Raw genomic sequence first — 18,405 nt, 5'->3', positions numbered from 1 at the left:
CCCTAGCTCTTCTAGCTCCGTCTCTTAGCCTCAGTGTCTCAGTCTGTCTTTTTTCAGGGATATTCTTATTCCCAGCAGCTCCTGGGCGACTCCATGGTAGGTGGTGCTAGGGGCGCGCCTCTGAGAGAAGGGAGGAGGGGGGCTGCCTACGCCTTTAAGCGCGGGCGCGCGCAGGACCTGCGCCTTTAAGTGCGGGCACGCGCACGGCCCTGGGTTCCCGGCGAGGAGGCCGCGGGAGCACCCGGACCCGGCCCGCCTGCCCGGCCCCCGCCCGGCCCCCGCCCCGGCCCCGGCGGGGGAGGGGTCTCTGAACGCGGCCCCTCCCCCCTGCGCCCCCGCCTGCGTTGCGGTGCTCGGGTCCCCGCGTGGCCCTGTCTGTCTGTCCGTCTGTCCGCGCCCAGGCCTCGCCCCACCCCAGCCCTAGAGCTGCCAGGCTGCCCCCCTACCCGCCGCAGCAGACCCCTTTTTTCTGGGTCAGTTCCCTCCGCAGGCCACGAATCCAGCCGCGCCGTTGCTGTCCCAGACCCTGGGCCGGGACCCCGACATCGGGGGCGCTTGCAGCCTGCGATCGGATCCAGAGATTCTGAAACCCCCAAGCGTGGGACCCTGATTTGGGATCAGCACCCAGAGATCCTGCCATGGAACCTTAAGATCTGGACCTTGAACCTCAATATCTGGGGCTGGAATCCCGACATCCGTCCCTGGGACCCCAAGATTTGGAAACTGAACCCCATGATTTTGGAACATGGATCCCAAGATTTGGAGCTGGGACCCCAAGATTTGGCATCTAAACCCCCAAATTTGGAGCTGAACTCTGAATTGTCTGGCTGATACCTTGACATCTGGGAGCGAATTCTCAAATCTATACCTGGGAGCCCACTATTTTAGGAACTAAACCCTGGGATTTAGGCCTTGAATTTCGAGATCTAAACCATGGAATTCCGAGGGGCCTGAAGCCCTTGCTGCAGACCAGAGTGCTGAAATCTGGGGCTAGAGACCTCCAAATCTTGACTCAGCACCCTAGTATCTGAACAGGATCCCAATATCGGATTCCAGACTGGACTTGGGACTCAGACCCTAAACTTCCCCATCCGGCTGTTGGGCATCTCAAGCCTGGCACTGAGAGCGCCTGACCCTAAACAACCGCTGGGGCCTTGGTCTCTAAAACTGGACCCTCGAGGCCCAATTTTAATGGCATGGGACCCCGAGCATCAAGTTTGGAGACTCCATAACCACGGATTTGAGCTGAGACACCACAGTTTCTTCACAGAGGCCCTGGGGAGAGAGGTTTAGTCAGATGCCCCGTTCTGAGTTCTGACCTCTCACCCCCTTGGAGCCTGAGGACTCTGCTCCCTGGGGTGGCTTCCAGCTCAGGTAAGACCTTTGAGGGGCATCCAGGGTGGGAAGGGACTTGGGGTGGAGGTGGAGTTGCTTGGGCTACAGGTGGAAGTAGGTGAGGGCTAGGTGCCCTGTGGCATTTTTAGGGGTTTTCCTTGGGAAAAGTCTGTCCCTTGAGTGTGTCTCCAACACTCTCTGGACACATGGCCAGCTCTGCCCCTCTCTGACCTCCTTGGTTCAGCAGATGACATTCCAGATCTCTGATGCCACCACCCTCTAGCTTCTCACCGGCTGACCAGCCAGCATCCTCTGGTCCACGCCTGCCCTCTCTGGTCCCCCTTCTCCACCTCTCTGCTCAGCTTTCCAGTCACACCTGCCCACAGCTTCTCATTGACACTTCTGTCACCGTTTGTCTCTCTGGCTCCTGTCTTTCTCACCCTTTGCCCACCGTGGCTCCTAGGCTGGGTCTGTGGCCATCACTAACCATATCTGACTCTTCTCCCAGCTACCTTTCCTTCTCTCCTGCCAGCTTCGTCTGTCCCTCTTCCACCTTCTCTCTCCTCTTCCACCTTCTCTCTCCCCTAACTCCTGGTCTACCCACATCTGGCCATCTCTGAACATTTGCACCTTGGCTGTTTTTCTCCCCTTTCATGACCTCTCTCCGTATCCGTTTCTCTGACCAGTTATCCTGGTCCCCTACTGACTCGGCTGTATCTCTCCTTTCTCCGCTCTCTGGTTATCTTACTGGCTTTTGACCAGGTCAAAACCATCCTTTCTCTCTTTGCCCAGCCCTAGATGGACCGCCTCCGACCTGCTTCCCCACTTGCTCACCTCTCCTCTTTGGTCACCCCTCTTCTGATGAGCTTTGCCATCCGCCCACCTTCTCTGTGGCTTACTCTCTCTACACCTTGCCCAACTGTTCTGTTCTCTGCCCACCTGTGCCCATGTCTAACCAGCTCCCTGACCATCGTTGCTCGCCCTCTGTGCCTTCGTGACACATCTCTGACCCATCTTTTCTCTGATGCCCCTACCTCTCTGAACATGTTAGGACCATCTCTCCTGGTTTCAGATCGCCCCACCGCCTCTCCAGCTCCCCCTCCAGCTCCAGCCCTAATACCTCCCTTCTTTTCCACAGGCCACCCCTACCCGCGATGGCCGTCCTCCCACTGCTCCTCTGCCTGCTACCGCTGGCCCCTGCCTCATCTCCACCCCAGCCAGCCACATCCAGCCCTTGTCCCCGCCGCTGCCGCTGCCAGACCCAGTCGCTGCCCCTAAGTGTGTTGTGCCCAGGGGCGGGCCTCCTGTTCGTGCCGCCCTCACTGGATCGCCGCGCGGCAGAGCTGCGCCTGGCAGACAACTTCATCGCAGCCGTGCGTCGCCGTGACTTGGCCAACATGACAGGCCTGCTGCATCTGAGCCTGTCTAGAAACACCATCCGCCACGTGGCGGCTGGCGCCTTCGCCGACCTGCGTGCCCTGCGTGCCCTGCATCTAGATGGCAATAGACTGACCTCGCTGGGCGAGGGTCAGCTGCGTGGCCTGGTCAACTTGCGCCACCTCATCTTGAGCAACAACCAGCTGGCAGCCCTGGCAGCTGGTGCCCTGGACGACTGTGCTGAGACCCTGGAGGACCTCGACCTCTCTTATAATAACCTTGAACAGCTGCCCTGGGAGGCTTTGGGCCGCCTGGGCAACGTGAACACGTTGGGCCTTGACCACAACCTGCTGGCTTCAGTGCCTGCTGGAGCCTTTTCCCGCCTGCACAAGCTGGCACGGCTGGACATGACCTCCAATCGCCTGACTACCATCCCACCTGACCCGCTCTTCTCCCGTTTGCCATTGCTTGCCCGGCCCCGAGGCTCACCAGCCTCTGCCCTGGTGCTGGCCTTTGGGGGAAACCCCCTTCATTGCAACTGTGAGCTGGTGTGGCTGCGACGTCTGGCTCGGGAGGATGACCTTGAGGCCTGCGCCTCGCCTCCTGCTCTAGGGGGCCGCTACTTCTGGGCTGTGGGTGAGGAGGAGTTCGTGTGTGAGCCACCAGTGGTGACCCACCGCTCGCCGCCCCTGGCAGTGCCTGCTGGTCGGCCAGCTGCCCTGCGATGTCGGGCGGTAGGGGACCCAGAACCACGAGTGCGTTGGGTGTCACCCCAGGGTCGACTACTGGGCAACTCCAGCCGAGCTCGTGCCTTTCCTAACGGGACTCTGGAGTTACTGGTCACTGAGCCAGGAGACGGTGGCATCTTCACTTGCATTGCAGCCAATGCCGCTGGTGAGGCCACTGCTGCTGTTGAACTGACCGTGGGTCCCCCTCCACCTCCCCAGCTAGCCAATAGCACCAGCTGTGACCCCCCGCGGGACGGGGATCCTGATGCCCTCACCCCGCCCTCTGCTGCCTCAGCTTCCGCCAAAGTGGCGGATACCGTGGCCCCTACGGAACGTGGCGTCCAAGTGACTGAGCACGGGGCCACGGCTGCCCTTGTCCAGTGGCCAGACCAGAGGCCCGTCCCAGGCATCCGCATGTACCAGATCCAATACAACAGCTCGGCAGACGACATCCTTGTCTACAGGTGCAGGGGCCTGGCCGTGGTGGCGTGGGGGGGGGGGGCGTGCCCGTTGTGAGTCCATCCAGGAACACCACGTAGTGAACCGCGACAGAGAAACAACGGCAGGATGCAAAGGAAATCAGAAAGTGAAGGCAAACAAAATCAGGCAGCAGCGATAACCAGAGCCCGGCAGAAAGGGCAAGAGAAATAGGACAGATGTGGTGAAGGGAAGCGAGACAGAATTGACCAGACAGCAGGCTGACGCTTTCAATCAATGTCAATAATTAAAAAAAAAAATAGGGCTGCAGAGGTAGAAAGAAAGAAAGAAGGCAGTGAAAACAACATAAAAAGCGAAAACAGCAAAATCAGGCAGCGAGGGAAAAAAATCCGGCCCGAAGAATGAAACGTTAATGGCTGATGGGGGTTCGGGTGTAGCTCAGATAGAGCGCTTGCATGCAGCCCTGAGGTCTCGGCCCAGCACTGAAAAAAGAGAAAGTTAATGAGGTTGTGGGAGGAATGGGAGGCTAAAAACAAATTTTAGCAGGAAGTTTGGTTTTTCAAGGGAGGCTACCACAGGGGAAATGTGATCAGCAAGAGTTTGGGGCGGGATTGTGACAAATCCAAAGCCAGCCTGGTCTACATAGCGAGCTTGAAGCTGGCCAGGGATGCCCAGCAAACAGCGTCTTGGAAAGGGGTGGGCGAGAGGAGGGGAGGAGGGGGAGGGGCGGGAGCCAGAGGCGGGAATGGCAGAAATGTGCAGATGGTTGAAAAAGCAAAGTGGGGGTAACCAGAGGAAATGAGAGCAGAGGTTAAGTGGAAAATTGGGGGTAGGAGGTTAAATAGAGACAAGGCCTTGGGTGCATGCAGTATGAGAGCCCTGTGTGTCAGAGTTCTTGTAACAGTAACATCCTAATTTTTGGTTAGCTAAATCAAATCTAAGCTAGGTCAGATGTGTCATTGCATGCCCGTCTGTCTTCCCAGCTCTCAAGAGATTGAGGCAGGAGGATAGCATGTTCAAGGGCATTATATAGTGAGACCTCGCCTCAAAAACCAAACAAGCAAAAGCCTTGCTATGTGAGGGCTTCTGTCTGTCTTCCCCAACTGCAAACACAAAGCCTGAAGTTTACACACTCCAAAAGGCCAGTCGCTATAGTGTCTGTCCCCAAGCCAGATAGCACTTGGTCCATCTGCTGTGACCACAGACAGTCCTCACCAGAGACTGACTGTGTGTGGGCAGCTGTGGATGCCTCTCCGTCCTTGATGGGCTCTGGGTCAAGAGTACAGACAGCCCCAAACTGACTGTGAGAACTGGCCCTTCCCATTGCCTGGAGCCCTCCCTCTCCTGGCCATACTTCAAGACCTCATCTTCTCAATCCTACTTCCCACTCACTCTCTTTCTGTCTCAATCTTCCTCTCCCCCTCCCTCCTCCCCCCTCCCTCCCTCCCTCCTCCCTCCCTCCCTCCTCCTCCCTCTCTCGTAGCCCTGGCACTGAATTCACAGCCCTCCTGCCTTCACCTCCCAACTGACTGATGGCCACACACATGGCTTCTCCACTCTTTTTTCAGGAGACTACAATGGAGGGTCAGCCACCTTGCCTGGTGGGCAGTGGGTCAGCCTAGAGACAGCCGTCCTGTCAGAGGTCATGGGCAGTGGGTCAGCCTAGAGACAGCCGTCCTGTCAGAGGTCATGGTGGAGTGGGTCAGCCTAGAGACAGCCGCCCTGTCAGAGGTCATGGTGGAGTGGGTCAGCCTAGAGACAGCCGCCCTGTCAGAGGTCATGGTGGAGTGCCTTTTCTAAAGCTAGCCCAGTCCATCAGGGTACACGAGATGAAAGGGAACAGTAGAATTGGGTGGGAAGGACAGAAGAAGGGAGAGCAGACATGGTGGTTCACGCCTTAATCTCAGCCTCAGAGGGGCTGAGGCAAGGGCACTGAGAGTTCAGGTCAGCCTGGGAGCTACATAGCAAAGCTTGACTCGGCACTCATGCCACACACACACACACACACGTACATGTGTGCGCATACACACAGAGACATTCATACACATGCATACAGATGTGCATACGTACATACATTCAGGCATGTATATGTGCCGCGCACCGCGCCCCCGTGTCTGCTTTCCATGCGCTGGCACCCAGTTCGTGAGATTCAGGCAAGGGGCAGGAGGTTAAAATACACAAACACAGACAGACAGAAAGACAACGACATGGGTCATCCTTGAATTCCCCAAGAATGCCCCCTTTATTGTGTTCAGGGGCAGATTATATAGAGATAGCCACGCCTCAGCCAAACCCACCAGAAACCACTCTCCTGCCATCAGGAACTCCTGAAGGTCTCACAGCAGCTTTAGGCACTCAGATCAGGGGATTACAAGAAGTTCAGGATCTGGGGTCTCACTGCTCCCAACACATATGCACAAAGACATGCATGCATACACACACATGCACACAGACATGTGTGCCTACGCACACATGCTCAGACAGGTGCCACATACACAAAGGTAAGGATAAATAAAAACCAGGAAACCAAGATACAAGAGAATGAAGAGATGGACCTAGAAAGAAATAAAGCAATCGGCAGAAAAGGGAATCTGGGATGGCGACTCGCTCGAGGGCTCCCTGGAAAACACTATAGAGATGATGATAGTCATAAGAAGGCAATGGGGCTAGGGGGAAATTCATTGGCAAGCTAGAAGGAAATGAGGCAACAGGGCTGCAGGAGAATCAAGTGGTTAGGATAGGGGTTCAGCTGCATGCTAGGGAAATGTAAAGCAGCTCGACAAGGGGAATTAACAGCTGGAAAGAAGTCAGGCAGCCAGGTGTGGGGCACATGTCTGTCACTCCAGCACTCAGAGTTGAAGGGAGGAGCACAAGGAGTTCAGGGCTAGCCTTGGCTACATGTCAAGCCTCAGCTAAGCTGCGTGAGACCCTGTCTTGAAACAAACAAGTAATTGCTTCCAAGCCTTTTGGATAATCAAGTGTAGTGTCTGCTCTTACTGGGCTAATATCTGATACGTCCTCTATGCGGGGACAATATGTTAAATGGGTTTTGGAGCCAGGAGGTGGAGTAGCAGCTTACTGTATCCACTCCACACACTGACATGGTGTTACCACACTCCAGGATGGTGCACCCCCTCGAGGGTCTAAAACAAACAAGAGGTAAACAGGGACCAGAAGGAAATTGGGAGAGAATCTGGAGAAAAGATGTCTGGGAGGCTAGTAAAAAAGGGGGTACAGGTCAGATGTAGCGTTAAAATGGTTCTATTTCCAACATTCTGGAGGCTGAGGCAGAACTTTCACAAGATATGAGCCAACCTTGGCTACATAGCAAGATTCTGGGAGATGGGTAGGGGGTAGAAATTAGGGTCAAAGGGGGGTGGTGAACCAGAGAGGTGTCTGGCCGTGGGTGGGAGAGAACTTTGCTTGTGAGACAGGGCTTGGCAGATGAGGCCGGGAGACTGGGTGCTAACAGGGCTGAGGGCTTGAGAGATGGTAGGGGCTCCTGAAAAAGAAAAGTTTGGGGGAGAATCTCTGAGGGAGGGATGAAAGATCTCAGGTGGCTAGAAATGTGTGGGATCCACAGGTGAGCAAAAGAGAATTTGGGTACTGAGGGAAGAGCTCCAGTGAACTGGCTAGCCCACTAGACAGGCATGTTAGGTGTCAGCTGAGCAGAAGAAACCGGAGTGCTCGCTAGGGGGAACTAGGGTGAAATGGGGCAGCAGGACTGCGGGGAACTTAGGTGGGAGGTAGGGTGAGGGCAGGGAGAGCGTGGGTGCTGGGCAACCACATCCTGACACCACCTGTTGTCCTCTCGCAGGATGATCCCGGCCGACAGTCGCTCATTCCTGTTGACCGACCTGGCATCAGGCCGCACCTATGATCTGTGTGTGCTTGCCGTCTATGAGGACAGTGCCACCGGGTTGACCGCCACACGGCCAGTGGGCTGCGCTCGGTTCTCCACAGAGCCGGCACTGCGACCGTGCGCTGCACCCCACGCACCCTTCCTGGGCGGCACCATGATCATCGCGCTGGGAGGCGTCATTGTGGCTTCAGTTCTGGTCTTCATCTTTGTGTTGCTTCTACGCTACAAGGTGCACGGTGGCCAGCCGCCCGGCAAGGGCAAGGCCGCAGCACCTGTCAGCAGTGTTTGCTCCCAGACCAACGGAGCCCTCGGCCCAGTGCCCAGTGCACCTGCCCCTGAGCCTCCTGCACCCAGGGCCCATACTGTGGTCCAACTGGACTGTGAGCCTTGGGGGCCCAGCCACGAACCTGCGGGACCCTAGCTGGGGGCCCACCACTGTGGCTCCTCTGGCCCCGGGACAACAGGATCCAGACACCTCTCGGGACCTGGCCTCAGACTCACCAAATTCACCGTTTTTAAAACTGATGGGGAGGGTTCGGGGGCACTGGGGCACAACAAGAAAGTCCTATTTTTCTAAGCTTGGGCTGTGCCCTTGCCCTTGTCTCTGTCTGTGGCGACTGAGGGGCATGGGGGCAGGGACTGAGGAATACCTCCAGTGTCTGAGGAAAAACACTTTCTGTAGTTCAGCCAGGGTCTCTGCAGAGGGGGCTAGGATAGTCGTCTAGATTCATCCTCCACTTGGGCAACAGATGTTCTGGGGACTGTTGTGCTGTGCCCTATGTTGGGGGCTCTGGGACCCAAGCTGCCCTGCCCTCAGCCGTGGGAAACACGCCTTCAGAAGACAGGGATTACCCCGGAAGAGGTGCCTGCCTCAGCCTGGAGTGTGGCCCGGGAAGGCGTCCTGGGAGAGGAGGGATGTGATCTAAGTAGCATTTCTGAAGGGGATCCCTGGGTGAAGAGCAGGAGGAAAGGTTCCAGATAGAGGACCTGGAGTAAACAAAGGTTGAGTGTTACTAGGCATTTGGTTGCCATGGCAGAGGTGAGGTGGGAGGGGTCGGGGCCTTCCCAGAGAGTTGCTCACTGTGTCCTGATGGTGATGGGTAGCCATGGAGGACTCTGTGCAGGGGGTGTCGGTTAGGCTTGGACTTTAGGAAGATCTTTCTAATGCTGCTTAAGGGAGGTGGATCAGAAGCTAGGGTTCGGGTGGGGAGGCAATGCAGGGGTCTGGGTGGGTCAGGACCAACTTGAACCAGGGAATGGCTGGGAGAAAGGAGCTGTGGCCGAGCCATTCAGGAAACACTGCATGGACTACAGAGCTCCAAGACCCTGAGGGGGAGTTTCCTGCAGGAAACCCCAGGCTCTGGCCAGCAGAAGCCCTCCAGGCTGCCCTGGAGGACAGGGGTCAGCGCACAGCTGAGAAGGACACTGTGGTCAGTGTGGGACTCTGCAGATGTGGGGACAGGAGGTGGCTAGAGGGTGGAGCCTGGCATAGAAACCAGGGCTTTGCAGAAATAGTGGCTCACACCTACAATCCCTGCACCCAGGAAACTGAAGCTACAGCATGAGACCCTGCTGCACACCCCCAAAGACACTGGGAGGGGTCCTAAGATTGAACCATTGGGGTTGCTGGATTTAAGGAAGAGACAGAAACCTTTGCACAGCTTCGGGCCGAGGGAAAGGTGAAGTATGTCCCAGGCAGCCTTTGGGTTTGCTAATATAAAGAGTGCAGATGTTCCAGCAAGAACAGCCTCGGGCAGTGGGCAAGGTGGGTGCCACATAGTCAGACAGGAGTGAACGTGGACAGGGAGTGGCCCTGTTACACTGGCCTCGTGTCTTTCCTGAGCTGATCCCCACTGGGTCATTGCCCCGGACCCCCTCACAGAGTGGTCCTGGAAGTGTATAGGGTCAGACACGGGGCCTGGAAAAGGCCAGGCCTCATTAGAGATCCAAGAATGGGGTCGATAGCAAGGATAGCACCCCCAAGCGGAGCTTCTCAGATGGCAGGTCCAGGTGGGGACATGGAGGGGATGTGGCGCCCGTCAGTCATCTGGGGTAAGGTGATGTGAGGCGCAGGGCGAAGACAGCCTGAGACTAAGCTGGGAATCTCGTGGTTTGCTGCAAAGAACGTTCTGGTGGGATGAGACGCCATTTTCATGGCGGGACTTGAGGTCTTGACAATGTCCACTGTTAGCCACGGAAACATGGCACCCAAGCTGGCTCCCTAGTACTGCAGCACCCACAGATCCTTTATCATTTTGTTACTCTTGAGTGACTAAGATCATGTGAGGTTATCGGCCAAAGTGAGGGCATAGGTGTTGGGCAATGCATGCCAACAGATGAAAGGGCTGGCTCGGTGCCAGCTGGAAATACCCATTCTCACCTGGAGGGGGAGCCAGAGTGCACCGTTCCTAAACCTTCCCGATTGCTGGACCGTGGGACAGATTCTGGTACAAGTCCTCCCCTTGCCCGGGCACCATTTGCGACAGACGTAAATGTCAAACACGGTTGAGTGTGAAGCCGGGTGGGTGTATATGTGGGAGAGACGGAATTGTGAAGCTTAGGACTTGAATCCAGCTGAGGCCCGAAGGTCACTCCAGCAGGAGACAGCTAGCAAGGAGCGGGAACAGCATCCCATGCAGGTGGAACAGCATATTAGGGATGCTTGTGAGAAAAGGGGAGCGAGGGAGCCAGAGACGAAATGGGTGGAGAAGGCATAATATTAAGGCAGGAAGCAGGGGATAAACCCCCGTGAGTCCGTGGGAAAATGGTGGGTTTTCTTCTAAGCGGCCAGAGAAGCCGCTGGAGGTTTTCTTTTGTTTCTTTGAGACAGGGTCTCACAACGTTAGCCCAGGTTTGAACTCATTGTGTAGCTCAGGCTCCTTGACCTCATCCACAATCCTCCTGCCTCGGCCTTCTGAGTGTGGCAATTACAAGCGTGCACCATCACACCTGGCCACTGGAGGATTTTGAGCTATGAGGACAGTGGTCTTCCGGGATCTCAAGGAAGCTCCCGTGGGAGACTTTGGGTGTGGAGGGACAAAGGGAGCAGGCTAACTGGGGAGGAAGATGCTGCAGCAGTTCTGGCAGAAGGCTGGCCCAGGCCGGGCTGAACCTGGGGCGAGATGGGAGGTGTCAGCAGGCTTTCCCTTCCCTACTCAGAAGAGACAGTGTGGACTACTAGCAACTGACCCAGAACAAAGGGAGACTGTAGAATCTAGGGGAAGAGGGGGCAGACCCAGATCTCCAGTCCCAGGATCCACCCCACAGGTAGGACAGCTGATTCGTCTGTAATATAGGAAGAAGGGAGCTTTGCCAAGCCCCAGTACAAGGCAGACAGCAGATAGAGGCCAAAAAAGCTGAGGCTGATCAGGTGGAATCAGGCCCAGCAAACAGGGCTAGAATGGAGGTGCATACCCAGTGCGAGCCTCCTTCAAGTGTGGCAGCGTGGCAGTGGGAGGCGGTACCTGGGGCAGGCGGGTCTCCCTGGAACGTCACAGGACACTGAGACCACCCCTCAGCCCAGGGCAAAAGCAAACAGCACCATCATCGAGGATTTAAAGTTAAGTGATTCTGTGCAGCCTTGCCAGCCGAAGCCACCAACTTCCTGAGGTCAGGGAGTATGGCGTCTACTGCCCATCGCCCCCCTGATCAAAACAAGTGCCCAGCACAGCCTGGGGATCAAACCCAGGCTGCTGAGTCACTGCCTCCAGGTAACTGCTGTCTTGATCTTGTACTCTTCCCCAGCAGTATTCTGCCATGCCTCGCCACAGATCTCGGGGTGACTAAGGCTGGTATGTGTCCACATTAGGAGAGATCCATGATCCCCTAGAGGTCCTCCTTGGGGTCGAGCCCTCTCCATGGACTCCTAGGTGGGAGAACCTGATGGGGTTGGAGGATTCCCCAAAGAGAGCAAGTCTCCTCTGGGTAGTGGGATCCAGTGGTCCATCCTGAGGTTTCTTAGCAAAGTCTGGGCCCTCACATGCCTGGAGGGGTGTCAGTGCTTGGCCTTGTCTTGGCCTTGGTGGGATTAGAATGTTGGGAACGTGGTGACTGATAGCCCAGGTCCCTACCCTCTCAGGACCCCAGTTCTTATAGAACAAGTAGATACAAGTGGTGGCCAGGGTAGTCTGGGCTAAGAAGGTACATGCAGGAAGGATGGCAGCCTGTTTCATTTTCTGTGTTCTAAGCAGGGTCTCGTGGAAGCCAGAGTGCCATGGAACTCCTGATTCTTTGCGTCTTCCTCTCAAGTGGTAGACTTTTCGGCACCACCACACCCTGATGGTGGTCCCTGGGGAACTTGAGAGCCTATGGGAACTCCTAACAGAGACTGATGAGAGCCTCAAGTGCCGAAGACCAGACCCTAGGGCACTGTGACCTGTGGGGTAGCCCACACGCTTACAATGGTTTAATGTCCTGCTGTTACTGTCTCCCTCCTTCTCTCTCCTTCCTTCCTTCCACTCTTCTCTTTTCCTTCTTTCCTTCCTTTCTTTTTTTTTCTTTTTTAAGACAAGGTCTTGTCAGCATAGCCCAGGATGACCTTGAACTCAGTCTTCCTGCCTCAGCTACCTCAAGTGCTGGGATTACAGGCACAGCAGCCACCCCAGCTCTCTTCTTGAAATTCTTAATACATTTTAAACAAGCTCACCGCTGGTCTCCTTTTTTGCACCCAGTTCTTCACATTGTGTAGCCAGTACCGCCTAAAGAAGATGCTGAAGGATGGACAGAGGCAGGGCATAGAGGCTCTCCCGAAAAGACCTAAAAGAAAGGAAGAGGGGCCAGATGGTGGCAGCGACAGTGCATGCCTTTGATCCCCCACTCAGGAGGCAGAAGCAGGCAGATCTCCAAATTCGAGACCAGCCTGGTCTACAAAGCAAGTTCCAAGACAGCCAGGGTTACTGAAAAACCATGTCTTGAGAGAAAAAAAAAGAAAAGAAAGACAAGGCACATCCGCTTGAAGGACAAGCTGGAGGGAGGTGTAGCTGGAGCAGCAACTGGGAGCATGGGCGGGGTAACAGGCGACCTTATCAGCTGCTTGACTGCCCGATGCTGCCCCGGCACTGCTGTGCCAAGGAGGGGGCTGAGCAAGAAGGGGCAGCATTCAGTCTATGTCTCAGAAAGCCACCTGACCCCGGTGGGAAGGGAATTGGGCCACGTGGCCAAGAACAACGTGTATGGGAGGGGGCAACTCTGCTGCCTGTAAAGGGACCTGAGAGCTTCCATGAGCCTGAAGGACCTGGGAAGGTCCCAGGATCAACCCAGAGCTTCATTCTCAATTGCGAATGTTCACGCTGTGGGCGTGGGGAGGGAACACAGAAAGGCCGCTCACACAATGTCCACACTAAGTACTGGAAAATCTTAGCACGTGAGAACGCACGGGTACACTGACGGTGGAGAACGCAAAGCTGGCAAGAATTTGAGAACATGAGACTTCAAAGGTTTTTACTCTGGATGTATTCTGGCCCCAAGTTCCTGGAACCCTGGGGCACAGTGCACTCTCCTGAGCCCCATGGGTCCATCAGCAACTGGGAACTTCCACTTCCCTCTAAATGCGTTTCTGCCCCAGGGCTGGGGATGGACCCCCTCCTTTCTTTCCTATTCTCAGATACCAACCTCTGAGCCTGTGTCTGGCATCCTAATTCCAGTCCTGGCTTTCCATGATTTCCTGGGCCCCTTTCCCTACATAAACCCTAGTGTCTCACATCCAACCTGCCTCAGCTTCTAAGCCAACCAGCCCCTCTGTGCAGTTCATGTTCGGGCAACTCCTGAGTACCCATCCACCTCCCCGCCCCACTTTTCCTACTTCGGTTCTGGTCTAATGCTGACTTTAGCCACCTGGATCCTCTGTAAGCCTCCCTCTGGGATGCTGGTCCAGCAATCCAAAATATTTCTAAAGCCAAATCTGTCTGTTGGATGCATGAAAGCCTCCATGGCCCCCAGGTTCCTGGTTCAGAGTCAGAGCCAAACGCCTTGGTTTTGCCAGGTATGGCACCAGAGGCCTATAATCCTAGCATTTGGGAGACTGAGACAGGAGGGTTGCTGGACTTCCATGAGTTCAAAGCCAGCCTGGGATATGTAGCAAGACCCTGTCTCAAAAGAAGCAAACAAAATGCTTCACTTTAGGGCTTCTATATCATCTGCCCTTCTCAAGCACCATTTCCAAAATGATGTTCCTTAGAGATGTGATTCTCAACCTTCCTAACGCTGCAGCCCTTTAGCACAGTTCCTCGTGCTACGGTGACCTCCCCTCAACGACAAGATGATTTTCATCACTACTTCATAACTGTAACTTTGCTAGTGTTGTGAACGGTAATGTAAATCTCCAACACGCAGGGCATCTGATATGCGACTTCCGTGGAAAGGGTTGGTCAACCGCGGAGGAGTCACACCCACAGGTTGAGAACCACTGGCTGGAAGGAATACTAGCCACTCCCAGGAAGCCAAGGCCTGTCAAGTCTTCCTATATACCCTCATTTTCCCTGCTTTGGATGGCCAGCAAGGGAAAGGTAAAAGAAGCTATGGAGAGGAAACTAGTCCCCTTCCCTTTAATGCTCACCAACAACAGAGGCTCTGGAGAAGAAGGTGTGGGTGCGGACGATTAAGATGTGGGGGTGAGAATTCTCCCCAACCCTTGCCTTTCCCTGTCTGGAAAACTCCAGCCTTGCCCCGCCCTCCTAGGTCTCCCAGTGACTCTGTGGGAGTCCTGAGGGGCTGGGAGAGAGGCAGATGCCATCCCTTGGAGAGTTCAGCTCCCCGGTCCCCAGCTCTTCACATCCAGCCATCACTGTGTTCCCTCTCACTCCTGTAGGCCAGGCCTTTAGACCTCCGGATCTCCTTCCCCTCCTTGGCCACCTCAGCAATCTGCACTCCCTTCCTCAGGACGCAGGCTCGCAAGCCACCCCTTCCCAGGGCTCCAGAAGTCCTAGCCAGAAGCTTTTCCTCCTTGGTGGCTATGGACCTGCTCCTCCTTTCCAGAATGTTCTCTGGGTGTCAGCTTCCACACCTTGCCCTTTGGTCTTCCAATCACAATCAAGCCACTTCTCCATAATCACAGACCCTTTTCTGGTCCTAAGGTTGCTCACATAGGCTCCCTCCTTCTCTGCCCTCCCCACCCACTCTCCTCTTCCTTGCTCTCCCTTCCCACACTCCCTCTCTCACCTTCCTCCTCCTCATTGTAATTGCCTGTCATTCTTCCTCTGCGTGTGCTGTGTTCATCTCTACCTGTAACTCACCTCCTCGCACCAAGCCCTCCTCCTCCTCTGTTCCACCATCTGCCTCTAATTCCTACCCCCACAATTTCACCATGATGATATACCATGTCAGGCTGGAGCCACCATCCCTCCACACATGCTGGCTCGCGGAGGGTGATGAGGGCCAGGGGATGTGTACCCAGCCTTCTCCTGGCTCCTGACAGGCAAGAGTCCCAGCCTACCTAGATCCCACGGGGTTCAGCGTCCCATCCGTTCCTGGAGTGTGCCCTGAGGGAAGAAGCCACAGGAAGGCCCAGTCATGGCTGTCTTCATACCCTCAAACCTTGATGCTCTGGGTTTCCCACAGGCTGGCTGACCCCTTGGTAATGTAGAAAGCAGGTGGTTGGTGGCCTTACAGTCTGCCATGGCTCTGATATCGTGGACTGGCCACTGTGGAATTTCTCTGGGTAGGACCCTAACCGGTTAGAACAAGATCTATTTGGGCAGACTGTGCCAGTGGATAGCGCAAACCGGTTCTGAAAACAGAATAGGGCAGACAACCTAAAGAAAGTAAACCATCTCCCCCAGCTCTGTAAAGTATGTATAGAACAGCTTATTCAGAAGAGGGACCCGAAGCCCACAGAAATTACGTGTACGGTCCAGGTTCACAAGGCTTGAAAGCCACATGAGGATTCAAACCTCCCAATGGCCTCCCAATCCCCTCAGCTATTCTTGTCCCCTCCTCTGCGCTCCCGGTTCACTCAGACTCAACAGCTGCGTTTGTGGGTTTCTAGGGCCGCCGCTTAATCACAGCTTTCTTGGAAAACGGGGGCACTAAGAAACCCGACTTCCGGCTGTGTGTGTGTTGCCACCGCCCAAGGGGCCCCGGATGGTGATGCTAGTTAGTGACAGCACCGGTGAGCCGGAGCCCGAGCGCTGGTGAGGGATCCACGTGGGCTCGCTTGCCTGGACCCGGCGCCGCTGCGCCACCTGCTGGGTGCTCCTGGTGATGCCGTGAATGTAGCCCTGCGACCGGCACTCAGAGCTTTCTAAGGTTGGTGGCCTCCCCGGGTGCCCAGCCAGCCTGACAGTATTCCTTCATCTTGAGCCCTTCCTTCCAGAACCAATAGATGCAGAACATAGACGACCTATCAAGTTCCCACGACATGCCACTCATCCGGTGGTGCTGTTGGCTGGCCATCATTGTCAGCAAGCAAGACACCAGGCCTGTGACCATATGTACCAACAATTGCTGCTCACGGTTCACAGGGGCCACCAGGGCCTGGAGAAGTGAGCAGACCTGTCGAGGATCAGGCCGCCCCCGAGACTGGTTTTTAAAATTCAAGTCATGTCCCTGCTTCACTCGATATCCTCCAGTGCAGTCGCCCCACCTGCCAGCAACAGCAGAGCCCTGGCAGTGATTTATACGGCCTTAGCTGAGAGACTGGAGGTGGAGCTCACCCCTTTGGCAGAATCTTGCCAAGGATGTAAAAAGCCCTGTATTTGATTCCCAGTACTTGCCTACAGTCCCAGCACCCCGGAAGTGGAGGCAGGAGTATCAAGCAGTTCGTAGTGATATACAAGGGAGGCATAAAACCCTATTTCAAAATTAAGTAAGTAAATTTTAAAATTAAGGCCGGTGAGATGACTCAGCATTAACACACCCGTTGCTAAGCCTGACAACCTGAGTTCGATTCCCCAGGACCCGCAGAGTATGAGCGAATGGGTTACTACAAGTTGTCTTCCAATGGGCCGGTCCACAAGCTTTGAACCACCTCTCTGGCGACGGTAGTGGGAGTGTTAGTCGTGTGTGCTCGCCTTGGTACTGCTCAGACTTACAAATTGGCCAGGCTTTATGGGTAAAATGGTAAGAGCTTTTATATATAATGTATGCACATTGTGTAATATATTCCTCACAGTCACCCTGGAGGCAGGTCTTTTTATTATCCCAATTTTATAGAGAAGCCTATTGAAGGTCGAAGGAGTTAAATCACTGCCCAGGGCCATACTCAGAGCAGGTGGCAGCTGGTACCCAAAATTCACCGGTGTTCTTGGAAGGGAGCCACTGTCCCTTCAGAGCTGAGCTTTGAGCCGACTCAGTGTGCTCGGGCGCTGGCCGTGGTACTGAATAGAATCGCCCAAGCTTCTACATTAGAGATTTTCAGATACCTGTTCCACGATTAATAACAGCCCAGCCTGGAGACCAGAATAGTAAAGCAACCATCCACTGGCTCTTACCTCAGCCCAAAAATGGCGATCCTGTCTCCAGGAATCTCAGAATGAGAAAAGTAGACGTGCATTTGGAGAGAGTCTGGTGTTTTTCATCATTATCATTATAATTTTGTATTTAACACCATCTGACTTGGAACTTGATATGTGGACTTAAACTCACAGAGAGCCTCCTGCCTCTTTCTCCCAAATTCTGGGATAAAAGTATCATCATCATCACCACCACCACCACCACCATCATCATCATCACCACCACCACCACCACCATCATCACCATCACCACCATCATCATCATCACCATCATCATCACCACCATCATCATCATCATCATCATCACCATCATCATCATCATCACCATCACCACCACCATCATCACCATCATCATCATCATCATCATCATCACCATCATCACCATCATCATCACCATCACCACCATCATCATCATCACCATCATCATCATCACCACCATCATCATCACCATCACCATTATCATCATCACCATCATCATCATCACCACCATCATCATCATCATCATCATCACCATCAGCAGCACCAGGAGCAGCAGCTTTGAGCTGTACTCTGCAGCTGGGAGCCCTGACACAACCTGTGTGATCTCCATAAGTCACTTTGCTTCCCTGACATCCCACTTTCTCCTCTGTAAAAGTAGAGAACATCACCAACACACCACACATTTATGGCATTTTGTAAAGAGAACTCAGTGTGGTGTCTCCTGATTGTAATCCTAGTACTAGAGGCCGAGGCAGGAAGATTGTTATAAGTTTATACCAGCCAGGGCTACATACAGAGTTCCAGGACACAGTAACAATGCCTCACATGTAGTAAATATTTGATCTTATTACTATTATTTTTTGATACAGCATCTCACTATGTAGCTCTGGAATTTGCTGTGCAGACTACATGGGTCTTGAACCCACAGAGGTCTGCCTGCCTCTGGCTCTTCAGTGTTGGGACTGAAGACATGCACCACCATGTCTGGATTATCACTACTTTTAAGTGAAAATTCATACAGCTTTTAAATTGAAAATTCATATTCTCTGGCGGTGATGGTGCATGCTTTTAGTCCCTGCATTTGAGAGGCAGAGGCAGGCAAATATTTGAGTTCGAGGCCAGCCTGGTCTACGGAGCAAGTTCCAGGATGGCCAAGGCTACACAGAGAAACCCTGTCTCAGAAAAAAAAAAGAAAGAAAATAAAAGAAAGAAGGAAAAACAGAAAGAGAATTCCTATTGT

The 18,405-nt window shown here is 54.4% G+C and overlaps 1 protein-coding gene and 1 non-coding gene across 2 annotated transcripts; both read left to right on the top strand.

Annotated features, from left to right (window-relative positions):
* The first annotated feature begins 328 nt into the window (after positions 1 to 328).
* On the top strand, positions 329 to 8,317 carry Lrfn3 (leucine rich repeat and fibronectin type III domain containing 3). The gene is made up of 3 exons (XM_038340646.2): positions 329 to 1,374; positions 2,474 to 3,904; positions 7,696 to 8,317. The coding sequence occupies exons 2-3, from the start codon at positions 2,490 to 2,492 to the stop codon at positions 8,159 to 8,161; spliced, it is 1,881 nt and encodes a 626-aa protein (XP_038196574.1). The 5' UTR covers positions 329 to 1,374; positions 2,474 to 2,489; the 3' UTR covers positions 8,162 to 8,317.
* LOC119822106 lies at positions 6,829 to 7,014 on the top strand. The gene has a single exon (XR_005286702.1). It is a non-coding gene; the product is annotated as a U2 spliceosomal RNA (small nuclear RNA).
* Positions 8,318 to 18,405: the final 10,088 nt, after the last annotated feature.

This window comes from Arvicola amphibius, chromosome 8 (assembly GCF_903992535.2).
Source record: "Arvicola amphibius chromosome 8, mArvAmp1.2, whole genome shotgun sequence".
NCBI classification, from domain to species: domain Eukaryota; kingdom Metazoa; phylum Chordata; class Mammalia; order Rodentia; family Cricetidae; genus Arvicola; species Arvicola amphibius.
This window is presented reverse-complemented; position numbering and strand designations above follow the sequence as displayed.

Bases quoted from the DNA above. Each gene is read 5' to 3' on its own strand.
- Lrfn3 (XM_038340646.2), top strand. From the start codon at position 2,490: ATGGCCGTCCTCCCACTGCTCCTCTGCCTGCTACCGCTGGCCCCTGCC. The intron at 3,905-7,695 runs GTGCAGGGGCCT...GTCCTCTCGCAG, and splicing joins GACGACATCCTTGTCTACAG to GATGATCCCGGCCGACAGTC.